The following is a 22,101-nucleotide window of genomic DNA, read 5'->3' as shown; positions in this document are numbered from 1 at the left end:
TGGGATTAGAACTGGCGCCCATAAGGGATTCCGGCACGTTCAAGGCGAGGACTTCGGCCACTAGGCCATCATGCTGGGCCCCTGCCTAGATTTTCACTGCCAACACTTGGCTGGGGTAGTTGAGCAATTTGTTCTGTCCTCCATCCTCTGTTGTGGTCCCAGGCGTCCTCTGCAGACTCCAATGTACTGCCACATCCTCCATGTGCACCTGGATATGTTGTCACTGCTCTGACTGATCCTCTAAGAAGGCTCAGCTTAGACACATGGACCCCATGATCAGACCATGGAACCTGCACTTCTCTTCTTGGTTCGGGTTCCGAGTTCAGCAGTTCAGTTCCCACCCAGGTCTTAATTCCATGGCTCCTGGCCTTGAAACTAGCAGCAGCTTGTTCTCATGCAGTAATTCATGCTCTGTACTTGGAATGTGACAGCTTCCGCTTTCCAAACTGCCCCTGCCCTACGCTTGGCTCAGATAACCCAGCACACTTTTTTTTTTCAAGATTTATCTTATTTTTATTTGAAAGACAGTGTTACAGAGAGAGAAGAGAATCTTCCATCTGTTGGCTCACTCTCCAAATGGCCAAAAGTAAGAGCTGGGCCAGTCTTAAGTGCTTCTTCTGGTTCTCCCACGTAGGTATAGGAATCCAAGGCTTTGGGCCACCCTCTGCTGCTTTCCCAAGTCATAAAGGGAGCAGGATGTAAAGTGGAGCAGTGGAGACTTCAACCAGTGCTTACAAGTAATGCCAGCATTGCAGGTATAGGCTTAACTTGCTATGCCACAGCATGGTCCCAGCCCATCTCTTTCTGTTGTTCCTGTCAGTAGGAAAGGGCCAGAGGCCCTCAAGTGTGTAATGAAACAGCAAACACATCATGGAGCTGAGTCTTCAGTGTCACTGAAGCCGCAGGTGTGGCCTGGCTGCCTAGAAGAGTCAGTTGGCATTGCCCACAGGCTAAAATTGCGGTCTTGTCCTTGGTCTCAGAAGGCTCAGACACAGCTCAGGTCCTCCCCCAAAACTACTCAGAAGGCTGATATTTTTTTTCTTTCTTTATTGCTAGATAAAATGTATGAACACATGAAACAAAACAGGAACATTCCTCCTGGGCCTTAAAAATTAGCAAGGAACGAGGAAGTACTATAAATTTTTTTCTCCTTTTTTAAATAGAAGACACAAGTGCTTGGACCTAGAGTATAAAGCTGGCTAACACCAGCAGAAACTGGGCCCAAGCTTCTGTCCCCAGGGAGCCTTCCCTGGGGGCAAACAACACACAAAAGTAACCATGACCTCCTTCCTCCTTGCTCCCTTGAGGGGAACAACTGAGGAAAAGGCAAGCAGTGTCCCAGGTCATTCTGACCCCTCCCTAGTTGTCCTGAGACGCATTCCCTCACAACTGACATTTGCCAAAGCCTGGGCCAGCTCAGACCCTGATCAACCCACAGTGCGCACAGTTTGCTGGGGAGGGTGCAAAACAAAACAGATGCTTTATTTGCAGTTGTCACTGGGGCCGTTTCTTGCTGTTCATCTGTCTGCTGGCCTGTTCTTCCATCTGCATGGCCAGACGCAAAGAACTGATGACATCTGGAAGAAGGAGCAGTGTGGTTCATGAGGCTTTAGAAAGGGTCTCAGGGCAGAGCTGCCATCACAGCAGGTGCCAGGGAGCCAGCAGAGGCAGCCACTCCACCATGCCCAGCCAGCCACACCCACCTTGCAGAGCTGAGCAGTGCTTGGCTTGCTGGGCCAAGGCGGATTCTGCTTTGTTGACAAAGGTCTCCAAGTCATAGTCCGGCTGCTCAGTCATCTCAGAGAGCTCAAGCCAGCCCGGACCTTGCTGCAACAACACAGGAAAGACCTTATCAACTCAGTCTCAACTCACCCACTTGTGTACACCATTCCTGGGGCTGTCCCACCTGCAGCGCAGGCACTTGTGTGATAAGACATTCCCTGTCCATAGCCCATACTATGCCTCCTGTCCTGCTCCCCTGGGAAGTTCTCAGCACGAATTCATTCTCTGTCCACTCCAAACTTGTTTCTGTCCCCTTTGTCGACATCATTGATCATCAGCACCAAGCCAAAAGTCTTTGTGACAGCTTTATTCTTTCACCCTACTTGTCATCAAGATCTGCCAGTTCTAATTCCTAAACCATTCTTTAACCTCTACTCATTGCCGTGGACGCATGATCTAGGCACCAACATTTTTCTGTAATTCTTTCCAGCTATTTCCTTGCTGCTTCCACCTTTGCATTTGCCAGCCCCCAAACCAATCCCCACACTGCTGGTCACAAGGATGAATCCAAAGATTCAGTATGACCATATTCCCACTGTGCTAAACTTCATTCAGTGACATTTCCCATCTCCCTGGCATGAACTATAGCACCAGCCCTTAGCCCGAGAATCCTGCTGAGGTGTCTGTGTTTCTCAACACTCCAGCGGCTGTGCCAGGGTGTGTTTCCAGCCCCTCTCTTAACAGGGCAACTTCCCACCTGTATAATCTCCTTGAGTTCTTCTACAGCCCTCTCTTCCAGCTCCCTGATCTGAGTCAGGGCTTCGTTAAAGCTGGACATCTGCGAAGACAGTTCCTCCTCGGAGAACTAAGGGAGTCAACAGAAAGGCACAGTGAGGCCCAGCACCCACCTCTGCAGGCCCCATTTCTGTCTTGCCCGGTCCACTCTGCCCCTTACATTGCTTGCAATCCGGTTCCCATTTGAGCTGGCTTCCAACTCTTCTGTTTCCATCTGAATTGGCTGTTCTCCACTGGGCCCACTGTGGGGGCTCAGTTCCTTGACCCTGAGGAAACAAGGGCTGGGACCTCACAGACACCCACCACAGGAGGGCAGCCCACTCAGGCTGTGACACTCCTGGCTCCAGGGGGATGGAGAAGCAGTTTTGCCTTCCACCAAGGAGAGGCGGCATTAAGGTGAAGCTAGCCAGATTAAGAACCAGGCACTGCAGACCCCACACACCAAGACCCAGAGGGATTAGATAAACCTAGCTAACATCATGGCTGAAACCCTAAGTCCTCCCCTCTTCATCACTGCCATTTCCTTCCCCAATGCCAGCCCCCATCCTACTTGGCTGTAGGTACTAGTACCTGTCTGCATATCGTAAGGTGTTTAAAGTATATTCACAGGAATTTATGCCTGGTGAGATCGTGGCAATCTGCCAAAGAGGGAAAGGATGGTTAGAGGTTGAAGACTGCAAGATGAGGGCACTGGACGGCCAGCTCCCAGAGGAGCTGCCAGTAGCTGTCCAGACCCACACAAATGACAGAACTCAATTAGCACCTGGGCTGTGGAAACCGAGCTAGCAGGGGAAAGGCTATTCTCTGAAGGAGAGGAGGGGCAGACCACATGTAAAAGGGTGTGGGGATAAAACAGGAAGAATAGTCCTTTACGGCTGCAACCTCCTCTTTTGGTTCAGTTTCTAGGCTGAACACCTGTGAACCAAAGGGAAGCTATACAAAATACAGGACTTGGCTTTCCCACTTGCTCCAAGGTCTTCTAGGTGAGGGAGGGCTCATCACCACCACCCCTTGTGGCCCCTACCAAGAGCTGCACCTGCATGTGGAAAAGGGGTAGATCCTTCCCTTCCCACATGAGTAGGCAATGAAGTGGGTGTTCAAGCGCAGTTAGATTAGCGCCTGGAACCCCCAGGGAGCCAGGTACTGAGCCTCCTGCCAAGACAGAACTTGGTGTGTCCTAACCCATCACCTCCCAAAGTGACCCCGCTCACCATGCAAGTCCTTGAGTTCTCCCCAATGAAGGAGTCCCTTAGCACCTGCGTCAGCTTGCTCTCACGGAATGGGGTATGAGCCTTGTTCTGTCCCAGTGCCCTGATGCACTCCTGTGGACAGCAGCAGCAAGTGAGGTCCTGTTTCTCCTGCGCTGGCCATTCCCTCCCTTCCGAGACTCCCAAGCAGCTCTCTGCGCTCATCCCACTACCTTCAGGGCCAGGAGACTCTTGTTGATTTCTGCACTCTCCATGCGGGTCTGCCGGTCAGCACTGGAAGTGTCAACACCTCGCTCATTCCCTGCCAGATCCACCAAAGAGAACTTGCCATGCAGTCTCCCTTTGGCTCGAAGAAGAATCTGGAAGCAGGCATGGGATCGGGAGGAGTTGGTATTGGCAAATGTCTGCCCAGAGGTCCTGTGGCAAGAGAGGGAACAAAAAGGCTATGAGCTTCTGGGTGTCACCAGACCCTTGGCATCCCAAAGTCTAAACCACCTCAGCCCATGACAGCGAGTTCTCCGGTACAGGCAGGACTCTGGGAAGTCCTACGTGCCTGCCCCAGACTTCCATGCTGGGCTACTTGGGTAGCACATCTCAGCCCAGACTGAACTGGCCTAATGCATGTTCCTGATAGCAGGAATGCACTCGGTGTGAAGCCTCGGGTAGATCTGGGGGCTCGGATGGACTGGGGGAAGGTTGAGCTGCCATGCTAGGTGAACATACAAGGAAGGGGCCTGAACAGAAACACTGGGTAGAAACTGATGGCCCTGCACAGGACAGCACCCTTCCAGTGCCTCCACAGCTGCCCAGTGCCACAGCAGGCCATGTCCAGGGCCCTGAAGGAAGTCTCCCTACTTCTGTACTCAGGAGTTATGGCTCCATTACTTCTAGGCAGCAACAGACCCAGAGCTCCTAAGTTGTACCACAAAGGGTCAGAAGAACAAGGAAGAACCCAGCAAAATCAGGAAATATGCCTCTGGGATACCAGCCTGCAAATAAAGCCCATCTTGGTTAACTTATCACTGTTGGTTCTGATGTGCCCTGGCTTTCACAGCCCTTACCAATAAGGGTGGAAGCAGCACGCTGTAGAAACAGAGACTCTTATTGATACAGGCACTACATGGCCCTGCCCGCTTGCCACAGTTCTGACCTGCAGGTGCTGCCCATGTCAATCATCTGGATGACATCATTGGCAGAGTTAACCAGGTGCTCCTGCAGCCCTACCACCTGCACCTGTTGCTTGCCATCCTCCAGCACGCGCAGTTTGGCCTTCTTGTTGAGCAGGTCGAACACCTGTGCCAGACAGGAAGGAGGCTGAGGCTATCAGTCATCCTACCCAACTCCTGCCTCCCACAGAGCCCACTGCAGCTAGACAAAGACTGGGAAGCATGAAGGACAAAGAGAGCATGAGCTGGTGAGACACCAGGCTAGCAGACAGCACTATACCTGGGATCTGAAACAAGTTGCCCTAATTTGATGCAACTCTGCTACGTGATCAGTTATGCCAGCCTTGCGAGTTATTTAACCACTCTAGCCCATGTTACAGATGTTTCCCATCTGTGAAGTTGACGCAGTAATGTGCTGCAGATAGTGCACAGCATACGGTATCCTGAATGATATGTATTAGCTGCTTGTAATACTCAGGTCTTGCTCTGCAGAAGGCAACCGTACAAAAACAGACTATGGAGAGGTAGAGAGATGTATGCAAGAGGAGGGGGCAATTCAGAGCCTGAAGGAGCGTGCTCAGGGGAAGCAGGTGAGGGTGGAGTGGGCCAAGGATGACGGCACACAGGCAGACTCCCATCTGAGGGGGAGCCCCGCTCCTGATGAAGCCTTCAGTGAAATCCTCTACTCACGCCAGCATAGAGGACTCCATCCAGAGTTGGCTTGGCTTCCACCAACTTCTAGACAATTTCAAGATTTCTTAGAAAAATGAGAAACCTGGCCTGACAGGGTAACATAGTGGCTGAAAGCCTTTCTTTTCTTGCATGCCCCAGGATTTGGCCCCGATTTGGGTCCTGGCTGCCCTACTTCCCATCCAGCTCTCTGCTTGTGGCCTGGGAAAGCAGTTGAGGATGGCTCAAAACCTTAAAACCAACCTGTACAATTTTTCTTTTGTTTGTTTGTTTGTTTGTTTTTGAACCTGTCATTGATACTGTCTCAACCCATGTGTTTTGAAAAATTGAACTTGCATTATTTCTAACATATTGTCTACTCAATACTATGTCAATTAATTCCATAACATTGTATATTCTTGCTGATGTTTTGTTGGGGCTTTTAACTGACCGGGACTTTACTTTGTTAGCTCTGCCCTCAGACCAGAGAAGGTCACCCCAAGAAGCTGCTGAACTTATCTGGACAATAAGATGCTGGACTCTATGCTAGGTATATGCTTGCAATGAAGGAATCTCAACTGAACTTGAACTGTGGTTATGCAGCAAGGTGGAGGAATCCACCATGGAGGGAGGGTTGTGGGGAATCCCAGTGCCTATAAAACTGTTTCACATAATACAATGTTATTAAAAATAAATTAAAAAAAAAAAAAAAGGGCCCGGCACGGTGGCGCAAGTGGTTAAAGGTCCTCGCCTTGCACGCCCGGGATCCCATATGGGCGCTGGTTCTAATCCCGGCAGCCCCGCTTCCCTTCCAGCTCCCTGCCTGTGGCCCGGGAAGGCAGTCGAGGACGGCCCAAAGCTTTGGGAACCTGCACCCGCGTGGGAGACCCGGAAGAGGCTCCTGGCTTCGGATCGGCATAGTATCGACCCGTTGCGCTCACTTGGGGAGTGAATCATCGGACGGAAGATCTTCCTCTCTGTCTCTTCTCTGTGTATATCCGCCTTTCCAATAAAAAAATAATAAAAATAAATCTTTAAAAAAAAAAAAAAAAAACAACCTTAAAACCCTGCACCCATGTGGGAGACCTGGAAGAAGCTCCTCGCTTTGCACTGGCTCAGCTTCATCCGTTGTGGCCACTTGGGGAATGAATCAGCGGATGGAAGACATTTTTCTCTGTCTTTCCTTCTCTATGAAGATCTGACTTTTCAATAAAATAAATTAAAAAAAAAAAAAAAGAAACCCCAATAGCATAAGTAGGGGCACCCTGCCAGCTACCTTCCCATTGTAGATCTCGAAGAATGTCACATAGACTTCTAGGCCCAGGCTTCGGTAGCGAGGCTGGTTCTTCAGAAGAAAGACATCTCGGGCTGAGAGAAAGTAAACCTGGGTAAGTAGTGAGCCACATGCCTTTCTGTACCAAGTCCCAGGGAGACAGAACATAATACCTACAGGCCATGGCGTAGATCCCGTTGGCTGTTTCCTGGGCTTTACCAGAGAAGTCTCCGCCCATGGTCTGTAAAACAAAGCAGGAGAAGACCCTTGGGGGAGCAGGGATTTGGTGCAGCAATTGTAAGGTGCCAATTAGGAGAGTCACATCCCACACCAGAGTGTAACTGGCTTCAAATCCTGGCTCCACTTCTGATTCTAGTTTCTTGCCAATACACACCCTTGGTGGCAACAGATTATGGCCCAAGTGCTTGGGTACCTGAGACCCACTTAGGAGAGCCACATTAAGTTCCTAGCTGCTGGCTGCCTGGTGTAGCTCAGTAAGCCAGCAAATGGAAATTTCTCTCCACCTTTCAAAATGTTAACCACTACGCCTGGCGTAGTGGTTAAAGTCCTTGCATTGCACACGGTGGGATCCCATATGGGTGCCAGTTCTAATCCTGGCGGCCCTGCTTCCCATCCAGCTCCCTGCTTGTGGCCTGCGAAAGCAGTCAAGGTCAGCCCAAAGCTTTGGGACCTTGCACCTGTGTGGGAGACCCGGAGGAAGCTCCTAGCTCCTGGCTTCGGATTGGCTCAAGCTCTAGCCGTTGCAGTCACTTGGGGAGTGAATCAGTAGATGGAAGATCTTTCTCTCTGTCTCTCCTCTTCTCTGTATATCTGCCTTTCCAACAAAAATAAATAAATCTTAAAAAATAATAATGATAAATGATCTATTTATTTACTTAAAAGCCTTTGGGTTAGGCCAGAGCTGTGTTGGTTCCACTGGCACAGCCACAATGAGCCACACTAAAAGCCAAGGCTGCACCCACGAAGGTCCCACCCTGCATCTGCCACAGTAAGACTATCTGGAGCATCTGCACTGTCTTCCTCTTGGAGGCCCAAAGTTGCCGCACAGCAAGGCTCTCCCTCTACCAGCCCTAAATACTCACGTGTGTCTTACCACTTCCTGTCTGGCCATAGGCAAAACAAGTTGCTTTTCCTCCTTCAAAAATTGTCTGGACCAGTGGCCTTGCTGTGAATCTAGGAGAATGTGTGTAAAGGAGGGAAGGAGGGTTTGTTGAGCTCTCCCTCAGTATCGGCAGGGGATTGATTTCAGATCCCCACCTCCAACCCCAGATGCCCAAATCCAGATACTCAAATCTCCTGTATACAATGGCACAGTATTTGCATATAACCTATGCATACCCTCCCCTATACCATCTCTGTATAGTACAATGTAAATATTACCTATTTGAGTTGTGACACTGTATTGCTTAGGAAGGAATCACAAAGGGGGAAGGCAGGGGACACCTATGCATGTAAGATATAGGAGTAATATTTTTTCCTGAATGTTTCTGATCCATGGTTGGTTGGTCATGGATCCTGGGGCTGATGTCTAGTGCAGAAGACTGAACGAGCACTTGTGAAGCAGGCATCCCATACTGGAGTGCCACCTCCGCCACTTCCAATCCAGCTTCCTGCTGATGTACATAGGCAGGCAGAGGAAGATCATTTAAGTGCTTGGGTTCCAGGCTCCTGGCTTCTGCCCGCACAGCCATGAGCCAAATGTGGCCTAGACCTAGTGAGTCAAACTCTGCTTTGAACAGTGCTGTGCACTAGAACTTTCTGTGATGATGGGCAGTAGCCACTGTGCTGTCCAACAGTAGCCAGTGCCGCATGTATGTGTCTACCAATCAACTGCAATGTGGCCAGTGTAACTAAGACACTGGCATTTAAAGTTGTATTTAGATTTATTTATCAGCACCACACTCTACCAAACTTAGCTAACCAGCCATTAGATTTAAATAGCTACGTTCAGTGTGTGTCTTATTGGACAGAGCAGATCTGAGGTTCCCAAGCCCATGAAATTTAATGGGAACAGGGGCAGCCGAGGAGGACCCCATGCGAAGGCCTGGAATGTGCTCAGCCTCAGGGGCACTGGACACTGTCTCACTCAGTCCATTCACTGCAGCTGAAGAAAACATGTGGCAGGTACAAAATGGGCCTTCCTGGGGCTAGGAGTCAGGGCACGAAACATTAACAAGGGGCTTCAAATCCAGCCTGTCTGAGAAGTGTCACTGCAGTGTCCTGTGAAAGGGTTTGAGAAAGGGGGGCACAAGGAGAAAAAAAGGGACACACCTATAGACAACTTCATTTGAAACTGTTTCATCAAATGCAAAATCAAAGCAGAAGGATTGGTTCTCCAGGTACTTTGTTAAGTCCACTTTCAATTTAGGTTCATGTACTAAGACAAGACACTTGCTGGGAACGGTGATCACATCAGTCTCCTTCTTGGCCAGTTCTGCAGAAAGAGAATTTCAGGGGTGCTTGCCAGTCACAGAGGGACTCACTCTGCTGTGTCCTTCTGACCCGAAGCTTACCTTGTTTATTCAGCGGGCGTTTCCTCACACAGACACATATCCTGTGTTCTTCAATCTACAGGAAGATGAGAGAAGACAGTGAGCCAGGGGACAGCAGAACAGGACCAAAAGCAAGCCTGGAGGCGATCATGGCTCGTGACAACCTGCTATGTATTCTATGAAAAACTACCAGCAAGAAGCTCACAGGTGATGGGCCACAAGCAGGGAGCTGGATGGGAAGTGGGGCCACTGGGAGTAGAACTGGTGCCCATATGGGATCCGGAACGTGCAAGGCAAGGACTTAAGCACTTGGCTACTGTGCCGGAGCTCAAAAATAAATCTCTTTTTTTTTTTTAAAGAACAAGTTTGTCCAGGTAATTTCCTCCTCCAATCTCTTATCTGGTCCAGTTAGAGGTCCACATTGGCCATTCCAAAATGCAAGGTGTCACGAAATTTCTTTTTTCTCATGGTTAGCTATAAGAGGTTTCAGCACTTTCCTGGTACTAGTAAAAATCTAGCCAACCTTACATAGTGGGCAGAGGGTACAATTCAAACTCCCTTCTGGGCCTCCTGAGCTCCAGCCAACCCACACACACACAGCAAGCGAGGAGGACCCCTGGGCTGCTGTTCCAGTAAAGGTCAGTTCTCTGTCCTTCAGGTGGACACCGTTTCAGGGAGGAGAGGGAAGTCCTTTAGATTTACTTACGGGATCAGTCACAGTAAGTGGATGACATTCCAAAGTAGCTCGAAATTCTTTAATCATCCGAGCAAATTCCCAGTTTGGAAAGCTGGTATCATACTCCTATTTGAGACAATAATAAACAGGGCAGACTTAAGCTGTGCAGTGCTCTCAGATCTCAGCGCTAAGCAGCAGTGAGAGCCACAGTGAAAGCTCTTACAACAAATTCATAGTTAGTTCCCAAAGCCCCTACCTGGCTCCAGGCTCAGAAGCCAGGTAAAAAGCCCTGGGGAACAGAGTTGGCTGGTGGTCCAGGCATGCACCAAGCCACCCTACAAAGTGGGACTTAGAGCTACTCTTTGACATCTGAGACAGCACAGAAACAGGCAAAACATACTCAGAGCAATTAACCCAACTAAAGGCACTCCACTGCCTTCTTCCCCATGCCACTGCCCATCCACACTGCTTCAGGGAAAGTGGAGGAAAGCAGACAAGTAGTCCAGCATCCCTCTGGCCATGCTACCAGGTGATGATCTTGCCTACTGGTTCATTATGTATTTGTTCCTGAATCCTCAGGAGACACCTGCAAAACTTTTTGAGTATCAGACGAGGAGCCTTATAAATGCCAGAGGCCGGCTCAGTGGTACTCTATATTGGAGCTGGTTTATGTCCAGCTCCAATGTACAATCCAGCTCTCTGCTAATGGCCAGGGAAAAGCCATGGAAAATGGCCCAGCTCCCTGGGTCTTGCACCCAATATGGGAGATCTGCACAAAGCTCCTGGCTCCTAATTTGGGCTTGCCTCAGCCCTGACTATTGAGGCCATCTGGGAAGTGAATCAGTGCATGGAGGATCTCTTTGTCTCTCCTTCTCCCTCCCTATAATTCTGTCTTTCAAATAAACAAATCTTAAAATCCTCCTCCCTCCCTGTAACTCTGTCTTTCAAAAAAAGAAATGCTGGGGCCCAGGTTAAATATTTGGCACAGCAGTTTACTTATTTTAAAATGATTTGAAAGGCAGAGAAGCAGAGAGGAAGAGGATCTTCCAGCCTCTGGTTTGTGTCTCAAATGTCCCCAACATCCAGGGCTGGGTTAGGCTGAGGCCAGGGACCAGGAACTCCACCTGGGTTTCCCTTGTAGGTGGGCAGAGGACCAAGCATTTGAGCCATCATCTGTTGCCTCCCCGGATCAGAAGCAAAGCAGTCAGAGCTTAAATCAGTACTCTGACATTGTGTTCTTAGCTGGCATAGTGGTTTGAGTTGCCACTTGGGTTGCCCACATGCCATACTGGAGTGCCTGGTTTGAATCTGACCCAGCCTTCTGCTAAGGTACACCCTGGGAGGAAGGAAGGCATGTGCCACTCCATGGGAGACAACTTCAGCCTGACCAAGATCTGGGTGTTTTGAGCATTTGAACTGGCAGATTTAAAATATATTTCTTGCCTTTCAAAGAAAATGAAATAAATTCAAAAATTAAAACAAAAGAGCTGGGACCCAATCAAATTTCTGTTGCTGGTAGCGTTTTCAGAAAGCATATTTGTTCTAAAACTTTGGCCTTAGCTCCATAAGGAAGGTACCTGAGCTCGCTTTATTCTCATTTCAGAATTCTGGACCCTCTTTTCTTCTCGTTTGTTCTTCATTCTTTCCATTTGCTTCACAAGACATGATTTCCGCCGAACTAGGGAGGAAAAGAAAGGAAGCTCACTCTTACGTGTTTAGGCCAGCCTGCTCTTTCCTGGCTCTCACCGAGTTCTGGGCTTATTCCAGATCCCTGTTCTTAGCTATATGCAAGGAGAAGAAGCAACTGACATGACTCTTGGAGTGAATGAATCCACACAGTAAAATCGTGGCTACTGTGACATCAGAGTAGTGACAGAAACACTTCAGTCTTAACCCACCACATTCCCTATGCTTCTGTGGCTATTGTCTCAACGATCAAGAAGAGGGGAAAGAAGCCATCTGATTGCTGGGAAAGATGTCAGGACACCATGTCTCACACCAAGTACCTGAGTTTGATACCTGGCTCTGGCTCCTGATTTGAGCTTCCTGTTTAAAGCACCATGTGGGACACCTGTTCTGAGTTGCCTGTTTCTGGCTTCAACACCCACCCTCCTTTGTCGTAGTGGGTATTTGAGGAGTGACTCAGCAGACAGCTCTCTCTCTTCCTCTGCCTCTCAAATAAATCAAAATTTAAAAGGCTAAAAGAGACAGAGAGAGTAGTGGACAGTTCCTACTTGATCTTGATACGCATTTTCAGTTGTTCAGATGTCAGCCAAGACTTCAGCCGCAACACCTGAACTCCATTTAAGAGCTTCTGCCCAATCTTTTACCCCTTGACAGACTGAGTTCAAAGCCTCAGGAAAACATACTTGCATGTGCCATACATGGTTTGAACTCAGATGCCAAGGTAGGCCAGGACTGGCACAAGATGTTAACTACCTGTCCTGTACAGGTACAGAACTGCAGACAGCTCAGTGAGTCTACCTGTGTTCACAGTGTTTGCAGAAGAGCTGCCTTGGTTGGAATGGACTTGGACTTGCTCTTCTACCTCTTCGTTGACCATCGTCAATGGCATGTCAGTCGCTGCAGGGCAGGCGGGCCTGGGGAGGCCAGCTGTAGGGGAATGAGAGTCAGTGGAGAAGCAAGCGGATGTGTTGCAGCTGCCCTCACCTGAGCCCTGGTGGGCCGGACCAGGCCAGGCAGAGGGCTCCTGCAGCAAGGCCTCTGACTCCCAGCACAGGCAGAGCAGGAGCTTTTTCCTTTTCCCCTACCCATGACAGGAACCCAACTGTCTTCTCTGCAAGGGCTAGCTACTGGGGCCACAGTGCCACAAAGGGTATGTCAGGGCTCAAAATGACTTTGGCCTTGATGAGGAAAAGCCTTTGGGGACCTGAACTCCTTAAGATTTGACCCAAGCAGGGACTCTTGGACCAGGCAGGCCTTTCTACCCCTGAAAGGCCAGACCTTTTCAATTTCTCCAAAGCCTAAAGAGACCAGCTGGACAACAGCAGCAACAGCTGAGAAGCCAAGAACTTGGGCAACAAATAACTACTTGGATTTTGTACAGAAAAGTGCAATCCACAAGCTCATTAACTCCCCTTCCATTTACCTTCATCCAGTGCAGCTGAATTTAATACACGTAAACTACAATGACTATCTTATAAAATCTGCAATTATTCTATATATCTATCAAAGACTGACCAACAGTCAGTTGGTATTCTTAAAATTCCTCTTATACAAAGTACACAGAAACCAAAAGCTAACTTATGCTATCAGAGAAACTGTGCATGCTCTGATCTGAGTTAGTTACATGGGTATAGTTTAGTTTGTGAAAACACACTGAACTATATAATCAACAATGTGTATGTATGTGTGAACATATATACACATACATATTCTCTCAGGTATTTGAGGAGTACAATGAGACAATTCCAGATAAGGAAGCAGCGTTGGTGCACAGGGAGCTGCAGGAAACCTAGGGTAATTCTAGCCCAGGGGAAGGGCAGTGAAGGGCTAGCCCCAAGGCCTCAGATGGGGAGAGCCCATCCATCACTCACTGGGACCTGAAAACTTCTTGCGGGAGCTTGCAGACACAGGCAGCTCCACTTCCATGTCATTCTCCTGAGCTGTGATGCGGACCTCTGAGACCATCGTCAATGGCATGCGAATGGAACGGCTTCGAAGACCTGGAGAAGGACGCCAATAATCAATGAATGTTCCTGGATCAGGAGGACAACCAGGTCCAAAGAGGTGTGTTGGGGCCACTTTTAAGTTTCTGCATACAGTCAAATTGGGGACACAGGTCCTGGTCACCAGGAAAGTAAATACTAGAAAGGCCAAGTACCTGTAATGCCAAAACTTATTAGACTCCATTTTGCAAATTTAGGAGCCCCCGAGAAAAAAAAATAAAAGCATCTTTCATGAGTACATGGAGGGTCCCACAGCCAATCTGAAGCCACATTCAGATCACTTCTGAAGACACAAATCTTATGCAATTGAAAATGCATTATCGGGCCCAATGTGGTAGTCTAGAGGCTAAACTCTTCCCCTCCAGTTCTGTTTGTGGTCTGGGAAAGCAGTTAAAGACAGACCAAAGCCTGGGGACCCTGCACACACATGAGACCCAGAAGAAGCTCCTGATACCTGGCTGCAGATCAGCTTAGCCCCAAGATGGCCCAAAGCCTTGGAACTCTGCACCTGTGTGGGAGACATGGAGGAGGCTCTGGCTCCTGGCTTCAGGTTGGCTCAGCTCCAGCCATTGAGGGCATTTGGAGAGTGAACCAGCAGACAGAAGACCCTTTCTGTCTCTATCTGTAAATCTGATTCCCCCCCAAAAAAATTTTTTTTTAAATTTAAATTTAAATTTGGATCTTTCTCAGGCTGGTGTACCCTCTTCAATGCTGGCCAGCAGCAGTGAGCTGAACTGCCCGCTATGTGATCAGCAGAGTAAGCCATGGAAATCCCATCTTGTGTTGCATTTCTACATTTGATGTTTCATAGATTAGATAGAAGCTATTTTCAATTTACCAAGGCTTTATCATGATGTAGCCCCATTTAAAATTTTTTTTTCTTTATTTTTGACAATCTTTACATAGTTAATTAGGGCAAAAAGGTTCAAGGGTTACAGGAAAGTGGGTAAGACTATTATTTCCACATTGTTTTTTTCCTGTATCTGGAGCAAGTAACCCCATTTTTCTAGCAAAAGGATGTAACCCCATTCTAACTCAAAGGAGCATCTGTGTATCCATGCTGTGTATATATGAAACAATTAACATAAATGTTTCAGTTTCTCACACAATTTGACTAACATATATATATAATTTTTTCCACTAAAAGGAGTTGTGGGTGAGGCAGGATATCCTAGTGGCTAAAGCCCTAACTTTGTAAACAGCAGGATCCCATATGGAAACTGGTTTGTATCCTGGCTGCTAAACGTCCCATCCAGCTCCCTGCTGTGGCCTGGGAAAGCATTCAAGGATGGCCCAAAGCCTTGGGACCCTGCACCCATATTGGAGACTCAGAAGACACACCTGGCTTCAGATCAGGCTCAGTGTCAGCTGTTGCAGCCACTTAGGGAATGAATCAGCAGATAGATCTTTCTGTAGATCTCTTTTCCAATAAAAACAAAATAAATCTTTTTTTAAAAAAAAAGGAGTTTTGGTTGAGTGGACCATCAGTGCTGTAGTTAAGCATTTCAGAATGCTTGGGTTGGAGTCACTGCTCTCCTTCAGATCCAGCTTCCTGCAAATTTGCATTCTGGGAGGCAGCAGGAATGGCTCAGGATGAAATTTCAGGTTCCTATTTTTTGGCCTAGCCAGGTCCTTAGGGGAATTTAGGAGATGAACCAGCAGATGAAAAATCTCTGTCTCCTATCACTTTACTGTTTTTTTCTTAAGATTTATTATTTTTATTAGAAAGGCAGATATACAGATGGAAGGAGAGACAGAAAGGTCTTCTGTCCACTGGTTCACCCCCTAGTGGCCACAACTACAGCTAAGTTGGTCTGAAGCCAGAAGCCAGGAGCTTCTTTCAAGTCTCCTATGCAGGGTCTGAAGGCTTTGGGTCATCCTTTACTACTTTTCCAGGTAACAAGTAGGGAGCCAGACTGGAAGTGGACCATAAGTGCTGTAGTTAAGCTGCCACAGATTGTGTAGCATCCCACATGGGATACGAATCAGTGCCCACATGGGATGCTGGTGCATTCAAGGTGAGAATTCAGCACCAGGCTACTGTGCTGGGTCCTCTATTGCTCTTTCAAATTAAAAAAAAAAAAAAGAAAGAAAAGAAAAAAGAAAACACACACACACACACACAAAACTTAGAGCTGATACTGTAGTGCAGTAAGTTGATCCACTGCTTTTACCACCAGCATCTCACATCAGAGTACCTGTTTGAGTCCCCACAGCTCTGCCTTTTGATTCAGCTTCCAGCTAATGTGCCTGGATAGGCAGCAGATGAAAGCCCAAGTATTGAAGCCCAACATGTGAAATATGAAAGCTCCATATGTGGGAGATCAGGATGGAGTTCCTGGCTTTAGCCTGACTATTGAAACTACTTAGGGTAGGTACCAGAAGAAAGATCTCTGTCTGTCCTAGTCTGTCCATTGCTCTACCTTTCTAATAAATAAATATACAATTTTCAAATAAAAATAAAATATAAAGAGCTGTGGCAATATTTCTTGAGGCTATGCAAATACAAAGGGACTGCTGTTCTTTTCATCTCTTCAACAGGCCCTGAAGGAACAGCCACCAACCCAGGGCCAGGACACCACCACCCATCCAGCTGGTCATGGATCATCTGCCTTCTTGGGCCCCTGAAGTCCAACCACATATTCTGAGTATCTGAAGAAGCTGGATCAATGACGGCCCTGAACGAGGCGATCTGTAGCTAGGTGGACTCCAAGGAACTGGAGGTTCTAATTCTTAGGCAGTTCATCCCATTAGCCATCTCCCGTGCTCACCGTCTATCACAGCCACAGGAGATTTAGGCTGCAGCTTCTGTAGGGTCAACCCAACTTCTGTCAAAACTAGGCAGCATTATTGTTATTCTCCCTTGTCCCACCTCCACGGCACCATCCACGGCGTTTCTAAACAATTCACACCTAATGCTTCTCCCCGTGCCTCCCTCAACCAGTCCCCCACCCCTAGTCTCACTGTTCCCTTGAGGAAATTAAGTCGTAGCCAGGTAAACTTGCCAGTGGCTGATTCCCACTCCCGAGGCACCAGGCCTTGGGTCTACTGGATTGGCCCAATAACTGCACATTGGATTTTTCCTCCCTGACAAAGAGCAGAATTCAGCCCACGCAGACACCACCTGGCAAAGTGGAACAATCTACTTTATAGTTCCACAGTTCTGAGCCCCCACAGCTTCATTCCTGCCACAAACTCCTTGACGATGGCTAGTAGAGATTAATTTACCTTCTCTTGGAGCAGGAATTTTGGAGTTAACTGATCTGCGGTTTTGTTTCTGAAAAACAAAATATACAGGTCTCTTAAAATCCCCATAGACCTTTCCTGAGCCCATGTGCTCTGCTCAAGCCGCAGACAGAAAACAAGCCAGCAAAGAGCCAGCAGGTGAGATGACCCCTGGGGGCGGGGCATACCTGGACTGCTACATTTTCCTGCAGGGGCAGCTTGCCCTTTGGTTGTGAGGGAAGCAGCTGTAAGAGTTCTGGGTTTACAGAAGCCACATCATCAAAATCGATCTGCAATGACAAAGTAAAATTTGGAGTGAAACAAAACAGCTCATTCAATCCAAACACATTTCTACAACCAAGGATCATCCCTAGAGCCAGACATTCCTAACTTGAAGCTCCATTAGGTACTGATCACTACAAATGAAATGGTTATGCTTATTAGGGTTTACCGTCTAGATGGATATAGGCTCCTGTTTCCAAGCCTACGGGAGATGTCAGTATTGGAAATGAAGTGCAGAGGAAGACAGGCAGGCACGCTGGTAGTCCGCGGTAGAGCTAGGCCTCTTGGCTCCCTTGCTGTTCAGCTGGGCAGTGGAGTCCTGCTGGGTGCAGTCCCCTGAGCACCCCTTGGCTGACACGATGGAGGAAACAAGTTCTAACTGCTGACAGTCAAAGTGCTGAGGCCCCTAAGATCTTACAGGCAGGGACAAGTTCCCAACAGCTGCTAGCTAACCCTAAGTCTACCTACATTTTCTCCTGGGCCGAGAAACTACTTCATGTTACAGCTTTCTGCTCATGCCTTAGCAGCTGTTTCTGCCTGCAGTGAAGTCATAATTCCAGGTTTACATCATCAGAGCCTGAGCCAATGGGAACAACCTAGATGTCACCAATGTTTCAGAGCAGGTTCACCTGCACTTTTAGTCTGAATCCGGTTGTTTACATCTCAAACGTGACAGAGGGACAGCATGCATGCCAGAATGAGTGCCTGACCACCTTTACATGCAACTTATACTTATCCACTGTGCAAGGGGAAGATATTCAAAGGTGGATTTAAGATATTTATCACCTGGGTCACAGCATATGACACCAACATCCCACATGAGTGCCACTGCAACTGCTAGCTGTTCCACTTCTGATCTGGCTCCCTACTAACAGCCTAGGAAAGCAGGGGAAAGTTCTTGGGCCCCTGCCATCCCTGTGATGCAGTTTTAAGCTCCTGGCTTTGTCCTATGCCAGTCTTAGCCAATGTAGCCACATAGGGAATTAACCTGCAAATGAAGATCTCCAACTCTGCTTTTCAAATACATGAATCTTAAAAAAGCAAAAACAATAATATCACCTTGCCTTCAGTAATCTTAAATTCTAACCAGGAAGGTAAGTCATACACATAAAGGAATAGGAATTGAAGAATAGCACAAGATGAGATTGCTATAATCACTGAAATGAAAAGCTGACAAGCACTTCAGTAACCACACTTTTTGGAACCCTTAGTGTACGCACATCTCTCTGACCTCAAGCTCCAGAGTTCTAACCCGAGCTCTGATGTTCACTGATTCTCATGTTGAGGATTGAGGTAGAACATTCCAGAAAGCTGGAACATGAGATGCAAGTGTGAAAGCAGCAAGAGGGCCCGGTGTGGTAGCCCAGTGGCTAAGGTCCTCACCTTGCACACACTGGGATCCCATATGGGAGCAGGTTCTAATACCGGCAGCCCCACTTCCCATCCAGCTCCCTGCTTGTGGCCTGGGAAAGCAGTCGAGGACAGCCCAAAGCCTTGGGACCCTGCACCCACGTGAGAAACCCAGAAGAAGCTTCTGACTCGTGGCTTTGGATTGGAGCAGCATGAGCTGTTGTGGTCACTAGGACAGTGAATCATCGGAAGGAAGATCTTCCTCTCTGTCTCTCCTCCTCTCTATATATCTGCTTTTCCAATAAAAGTAAAGTAAATTAAAAAAGAAAGCAAGCAAGCAATGGGAGATGGTGAGCTGACCCGTTTGCCAGGACACAGGATACTTTGAAAGAGTGATGGGAGTGGAGTCCAGGTAAGTCTGCACTTGGAATTGAGCTTGGATGAATTAAGTGTTCGGACTCTGCACAAGCCAGTTCTCTAGGAACTCACCCAAAACCCTTAGCCGCCTCAGTCTGCAGCGGGCTTGACTAAACAAAATCCCAGTGCAAACAAGGAAGGCTATTTTTAAGATTTAGGGAGGACAACACAGCATCAGAAATTAGGCTCTCACAGGTCCCACACAGCAGCTTCACATAGGATGGTATGAAAGGGGGCAAACACGGTCATCACACCTACCTCTTTGCCCTTTGTGCTACCTGCTTCTGTCCATTCAACTGAAACACAGGATTTCTCTAAGCTCACAGTCCTTATGATAGCACTGTGGATTAAACCTGAAATACAAGGAGATCAGAGTTACCCCACCAGCTTCCAAGAGATGGATCCTACAGACACCCAATGTGAGTTAATCTGGATAAAGAGGCAGCTGAAGGCCCAGTGTGGTAGTCTAGCGGCTCAAGTTCTTGCTTTGCATGCACTGGGATCCCATATGAGTGCTGGTTCTAATCCCAGCAGCCCCACTTCCCATCCAGCTCCCTGCTTGTGGCCTGGGAAAGCAGTCAAGGACGGCCCAAAGGTTTGGGATCTTGCACCCATGTGGGAGACCTGGAAGGGGTTCCAGGCTCCTGGCTTCAGCTTAGCTTTGGCTGTTGCAACCATTGGAGGAATCAATGGACAAAAGATCTTCCTCACTGTCTCTTTTCTACTGTCTCTTTCTAATTAAAGATTGGGCCTGGGCCTGGGCCTGGGCCTGGCGCGGTAGCCTAGTGGCTAAAGCCCTCGCCTTATGTGCAACAGGATCCCATATGAGCACCAGCTCTAATCCTGGCAGCCCCGCTTCCCATCCAGCTCTCTGCTTGTGGCCTGGGAAAGCAGTCGAGGGACCCTGTACCTGCTTGGGAGACCTGCAAGAAGTTCCTGGCTCCTAGCTGCAGCCGTTACGGCCGCTTGGGGAGTGAATCAATGGACAGAATATCTTCCTCTCTGTCTCTCTTCCTCTCTGTATATGACTCTCCAATTGAAAAAAAAAAAATAGCTTGGGCCTGGCACAATGGCTCAATTGGCTAACCCTCCCCTTGCAAGAGCAGGGATCCTGAATGGGTAGCAGTTCTTGTCCTGGCTGCTACACTTCCCATGCAGCTCCCTGCTTGTGGTGTGGGAAAGCACTGGACGATGACCCAAAGCCTTGGGACCTTATAGCTGCATGAAAAACCCATATAAAGCTCTGCCACCCAGCTTCAGAATGGCTCAGCTGTAGCTACTGCAGCCATTTGGGAAGTGAGCCAGCGGGTAAAAGAGCATTTTTGAAAAAATATTAATTCTTATTGCAAAGGCAGATTTGCAGAGACAGAGGAAGATCTTCTGTCTGCTGGTTACTTCCCAAATGGCCTCGGGAGCCAGAGCTGAGCTGATCCGAAGTCGAGAACTTCCAGGTCTCCCACACAGCTGCAGGGTCCCAAGGACTGGGTTCATCTTCCGCTACTTTCCCAGGCCACAAGTGTGGAGCCCGACGGGAAGTAGAGCATCCGGGACACGAACAGGTACCCGTGTGATATACCAGCATTAGCAGGTAGAAGATTAATCTGTTAAGCCACTGCCATCAACTCCAGAATTCCCTTCTTTTTTAAGCACTAAAACAAATATTCACCCTTAGAACATCTCACAGCGAGATAGGCAGGGAACAGATGTTCAAGTGAGTTCCTAGGGGGTAAGGATCCATTCCCACTCATAAGAACCTCCTGTGAGCCGGCAACAGCCCAGCAGTTGAGATGTCCACAGAGCACATCAGGGAACCAGGCTTTCATTCCCGGCTAACCGGCGGTGCTCGCTCAGTTGATTATGTCCCTTCCATCAGACATGGATTTCAATGCCAGGCTCAACTTTGACACTTGGGAAGCGTACCGGCAGATGGCAGCTCTGTCTCTACATAAAACAGTATTTGTTTTAAAAGTCTACCACACTACGGAGGATTTTTGATTCCAGTAGTCATTACAGTCACACAAACTGTCCTGAACAGTCACCAAGGATCTGGACATAGGGGCTTCCTTAACTCACGTCTAACATGCTCCTAAAATCACGAACATGGAACTCACCAGAGCCGCAGCAGCTGCTGGGCCACAAGACAGCAAGGGGACTACCCGCTCCTTACGAGCTAGGGTCGTGTCTGTCTCGTTGAATACCAGAACCTGACATGCTGCACCTCAGCAGTTCTTGTTGGAGCGGCCACAAAACCGAGATCCCCGAAACAGCAGAGCCGCTGGCGGGGCGGCGAGGAGTGTGGGGAGGGAGGCCAAAGCAGCAGCGCCCATTTCCCCGACAGGTGCTTTGTCCCAGGGAGACGCCGCGCTCACTCCCGAGGGAGGGGCGCACCACCGCGGCAGAGGCCTCTCCCCAGCGAGGGGAAGCCAGAGGAGACCCACCCTGCACATGTGGGGCGGAATTCCCACCCGGCACTCGGGGCCCTGCCGTTTGAGGGCGCGGCAGTCAGTTCAAGCCCCTGGGGGACCTAGCTCCTCACCATTACTGCGCGGGATCTTGATGGTAAGGCCGGGAAACAGGCGCGCGGAGAGCGATGACTCCATTAGTATGCGGAGGCCCTGCGGTAGGAAAAACAAGAAAAGGCAAAGAACCAAAACCCAGCTAACTCCTCCAAAGCCGACCGCCGCCTAAACCGCCGCAGTTTTTAAATCCCGCGCGCCGGCGTCCCTGTTCGTCATCATGCTTCGCCCACCTCGCTTCCGCCAATCAGCGCTGCTCCTGCGCGGCCTTTTGGGATTTGTAGTTCTCAGCCCGTTTAGCAGGCGCTCGGGACCGACCGTCTGTGTGGCCACTCGCTCCGACGTTGTGGCTGCTGGAAATGCTGCCTAAAAGGCGGGGTTCTTGTTTGAAATGCGATTTCCCGATTTTACTGCCGGCTGTGTTGTCCTTGGTGTTTCCACACTGAGTGCTCCGGGCCCTGCAGTGGGAGAACCGCTTGGAGCGCCTGGTGTCAGCGGCCCTGACCTGGGGGGGGGGGGACCATTGAGGGAGTGAAGCAGTAGGTGTACCTCTGTCGCTCTGCCTTTGCAATGAATGAGTCTTTAAAGTTATGGCAGGTC

General features: G+C 48.8%; 1 protein-coding gene across 2 annotated transcripts; it reads right to left on the bottom strand.

Annotated features, from left to right (window-relative positions):
• Nucleotides 1-1,466: 1,466 nt before the first annotated feature.
• KIF2C (kinesin family member 2C) lies at nucleotides 1,467-21,658 on the bottom strand. 2 transcript variants are annotated; one of them, XM_040977729.1, is made up of 21 exons: nucleotides 21,522-21,657; nucleotides 19,244-19,338; nucleotides 17,125-17,226; nucleotides 16,940-16,988; nucleotides 13,580-13,708; nucleotides 12,507-12,635; nucleotides 11,600-11,700; nucleotides 10,053-10,148; nucleotides 9,368-9,422; nucleotides 9,126-9,288; nucleotides 7,937-8,027; nucleotides 7,011-7,074; nucleotides 6,837-6,928; nucleotides 4,876-5,018; nucleotides 3,938-4,142; nucleotides 3,729-3,839; nucleotides 3,088-3,155; nucleotides 2,678-2,783; nucleotides 2,480-2,587; nucleotides 1,704-1,827; nucleotides 1,467-1,577 (listed from the first exon to the last, which is right to left on the bottom strand). In XM_040977729.1, the coding sequence occupies exons 1-21, from the start codon at nucleotides 21,583-21,585 to the stop codon at nucleotides 1,495-1,497; spliced, it is 2,178 nt and encodes a 725-aa protein (XP_040833663.1). In that variant the 5' UTR covers nucleotides 21,586-21,657; the 3' UTR covers nucleotides 1,467-1,494. The 2 variants fall into 2 exon arrangements, with proteins under 2 accessions (XP_040833663.1, XP_040833664.1); XM_040977730.1 differs by lacking the exon at nucleotides 12,507-12,635 and having other exon boundaries at nucleotides 21,522-21,658.
• Between the last annotated feature and the right edge of the window lie 443 nt (nucleotides 21,659-22,101).

Source organism: Ochotona curzoniae, unplaced genomic scaffold (assembly GCF_017591425.1).
Source record: "Ochotona curzoniae isolate NIBS_2020 unplaced genomic scaffold, NIBS_Ocur_1.0 contig_2855, whole genome shotgun sequence".
In the NCBI taxonomy this organism is placed as follows: Eukaryota; Metazoa; Chordata; class Mammalia; order Lagomorpha; family Ochotonidae; genus Ochotona; species Ochotona curzoniae.
This window is presented reverse-complemented; position numbering and strand designations above follow the sequence as displayed.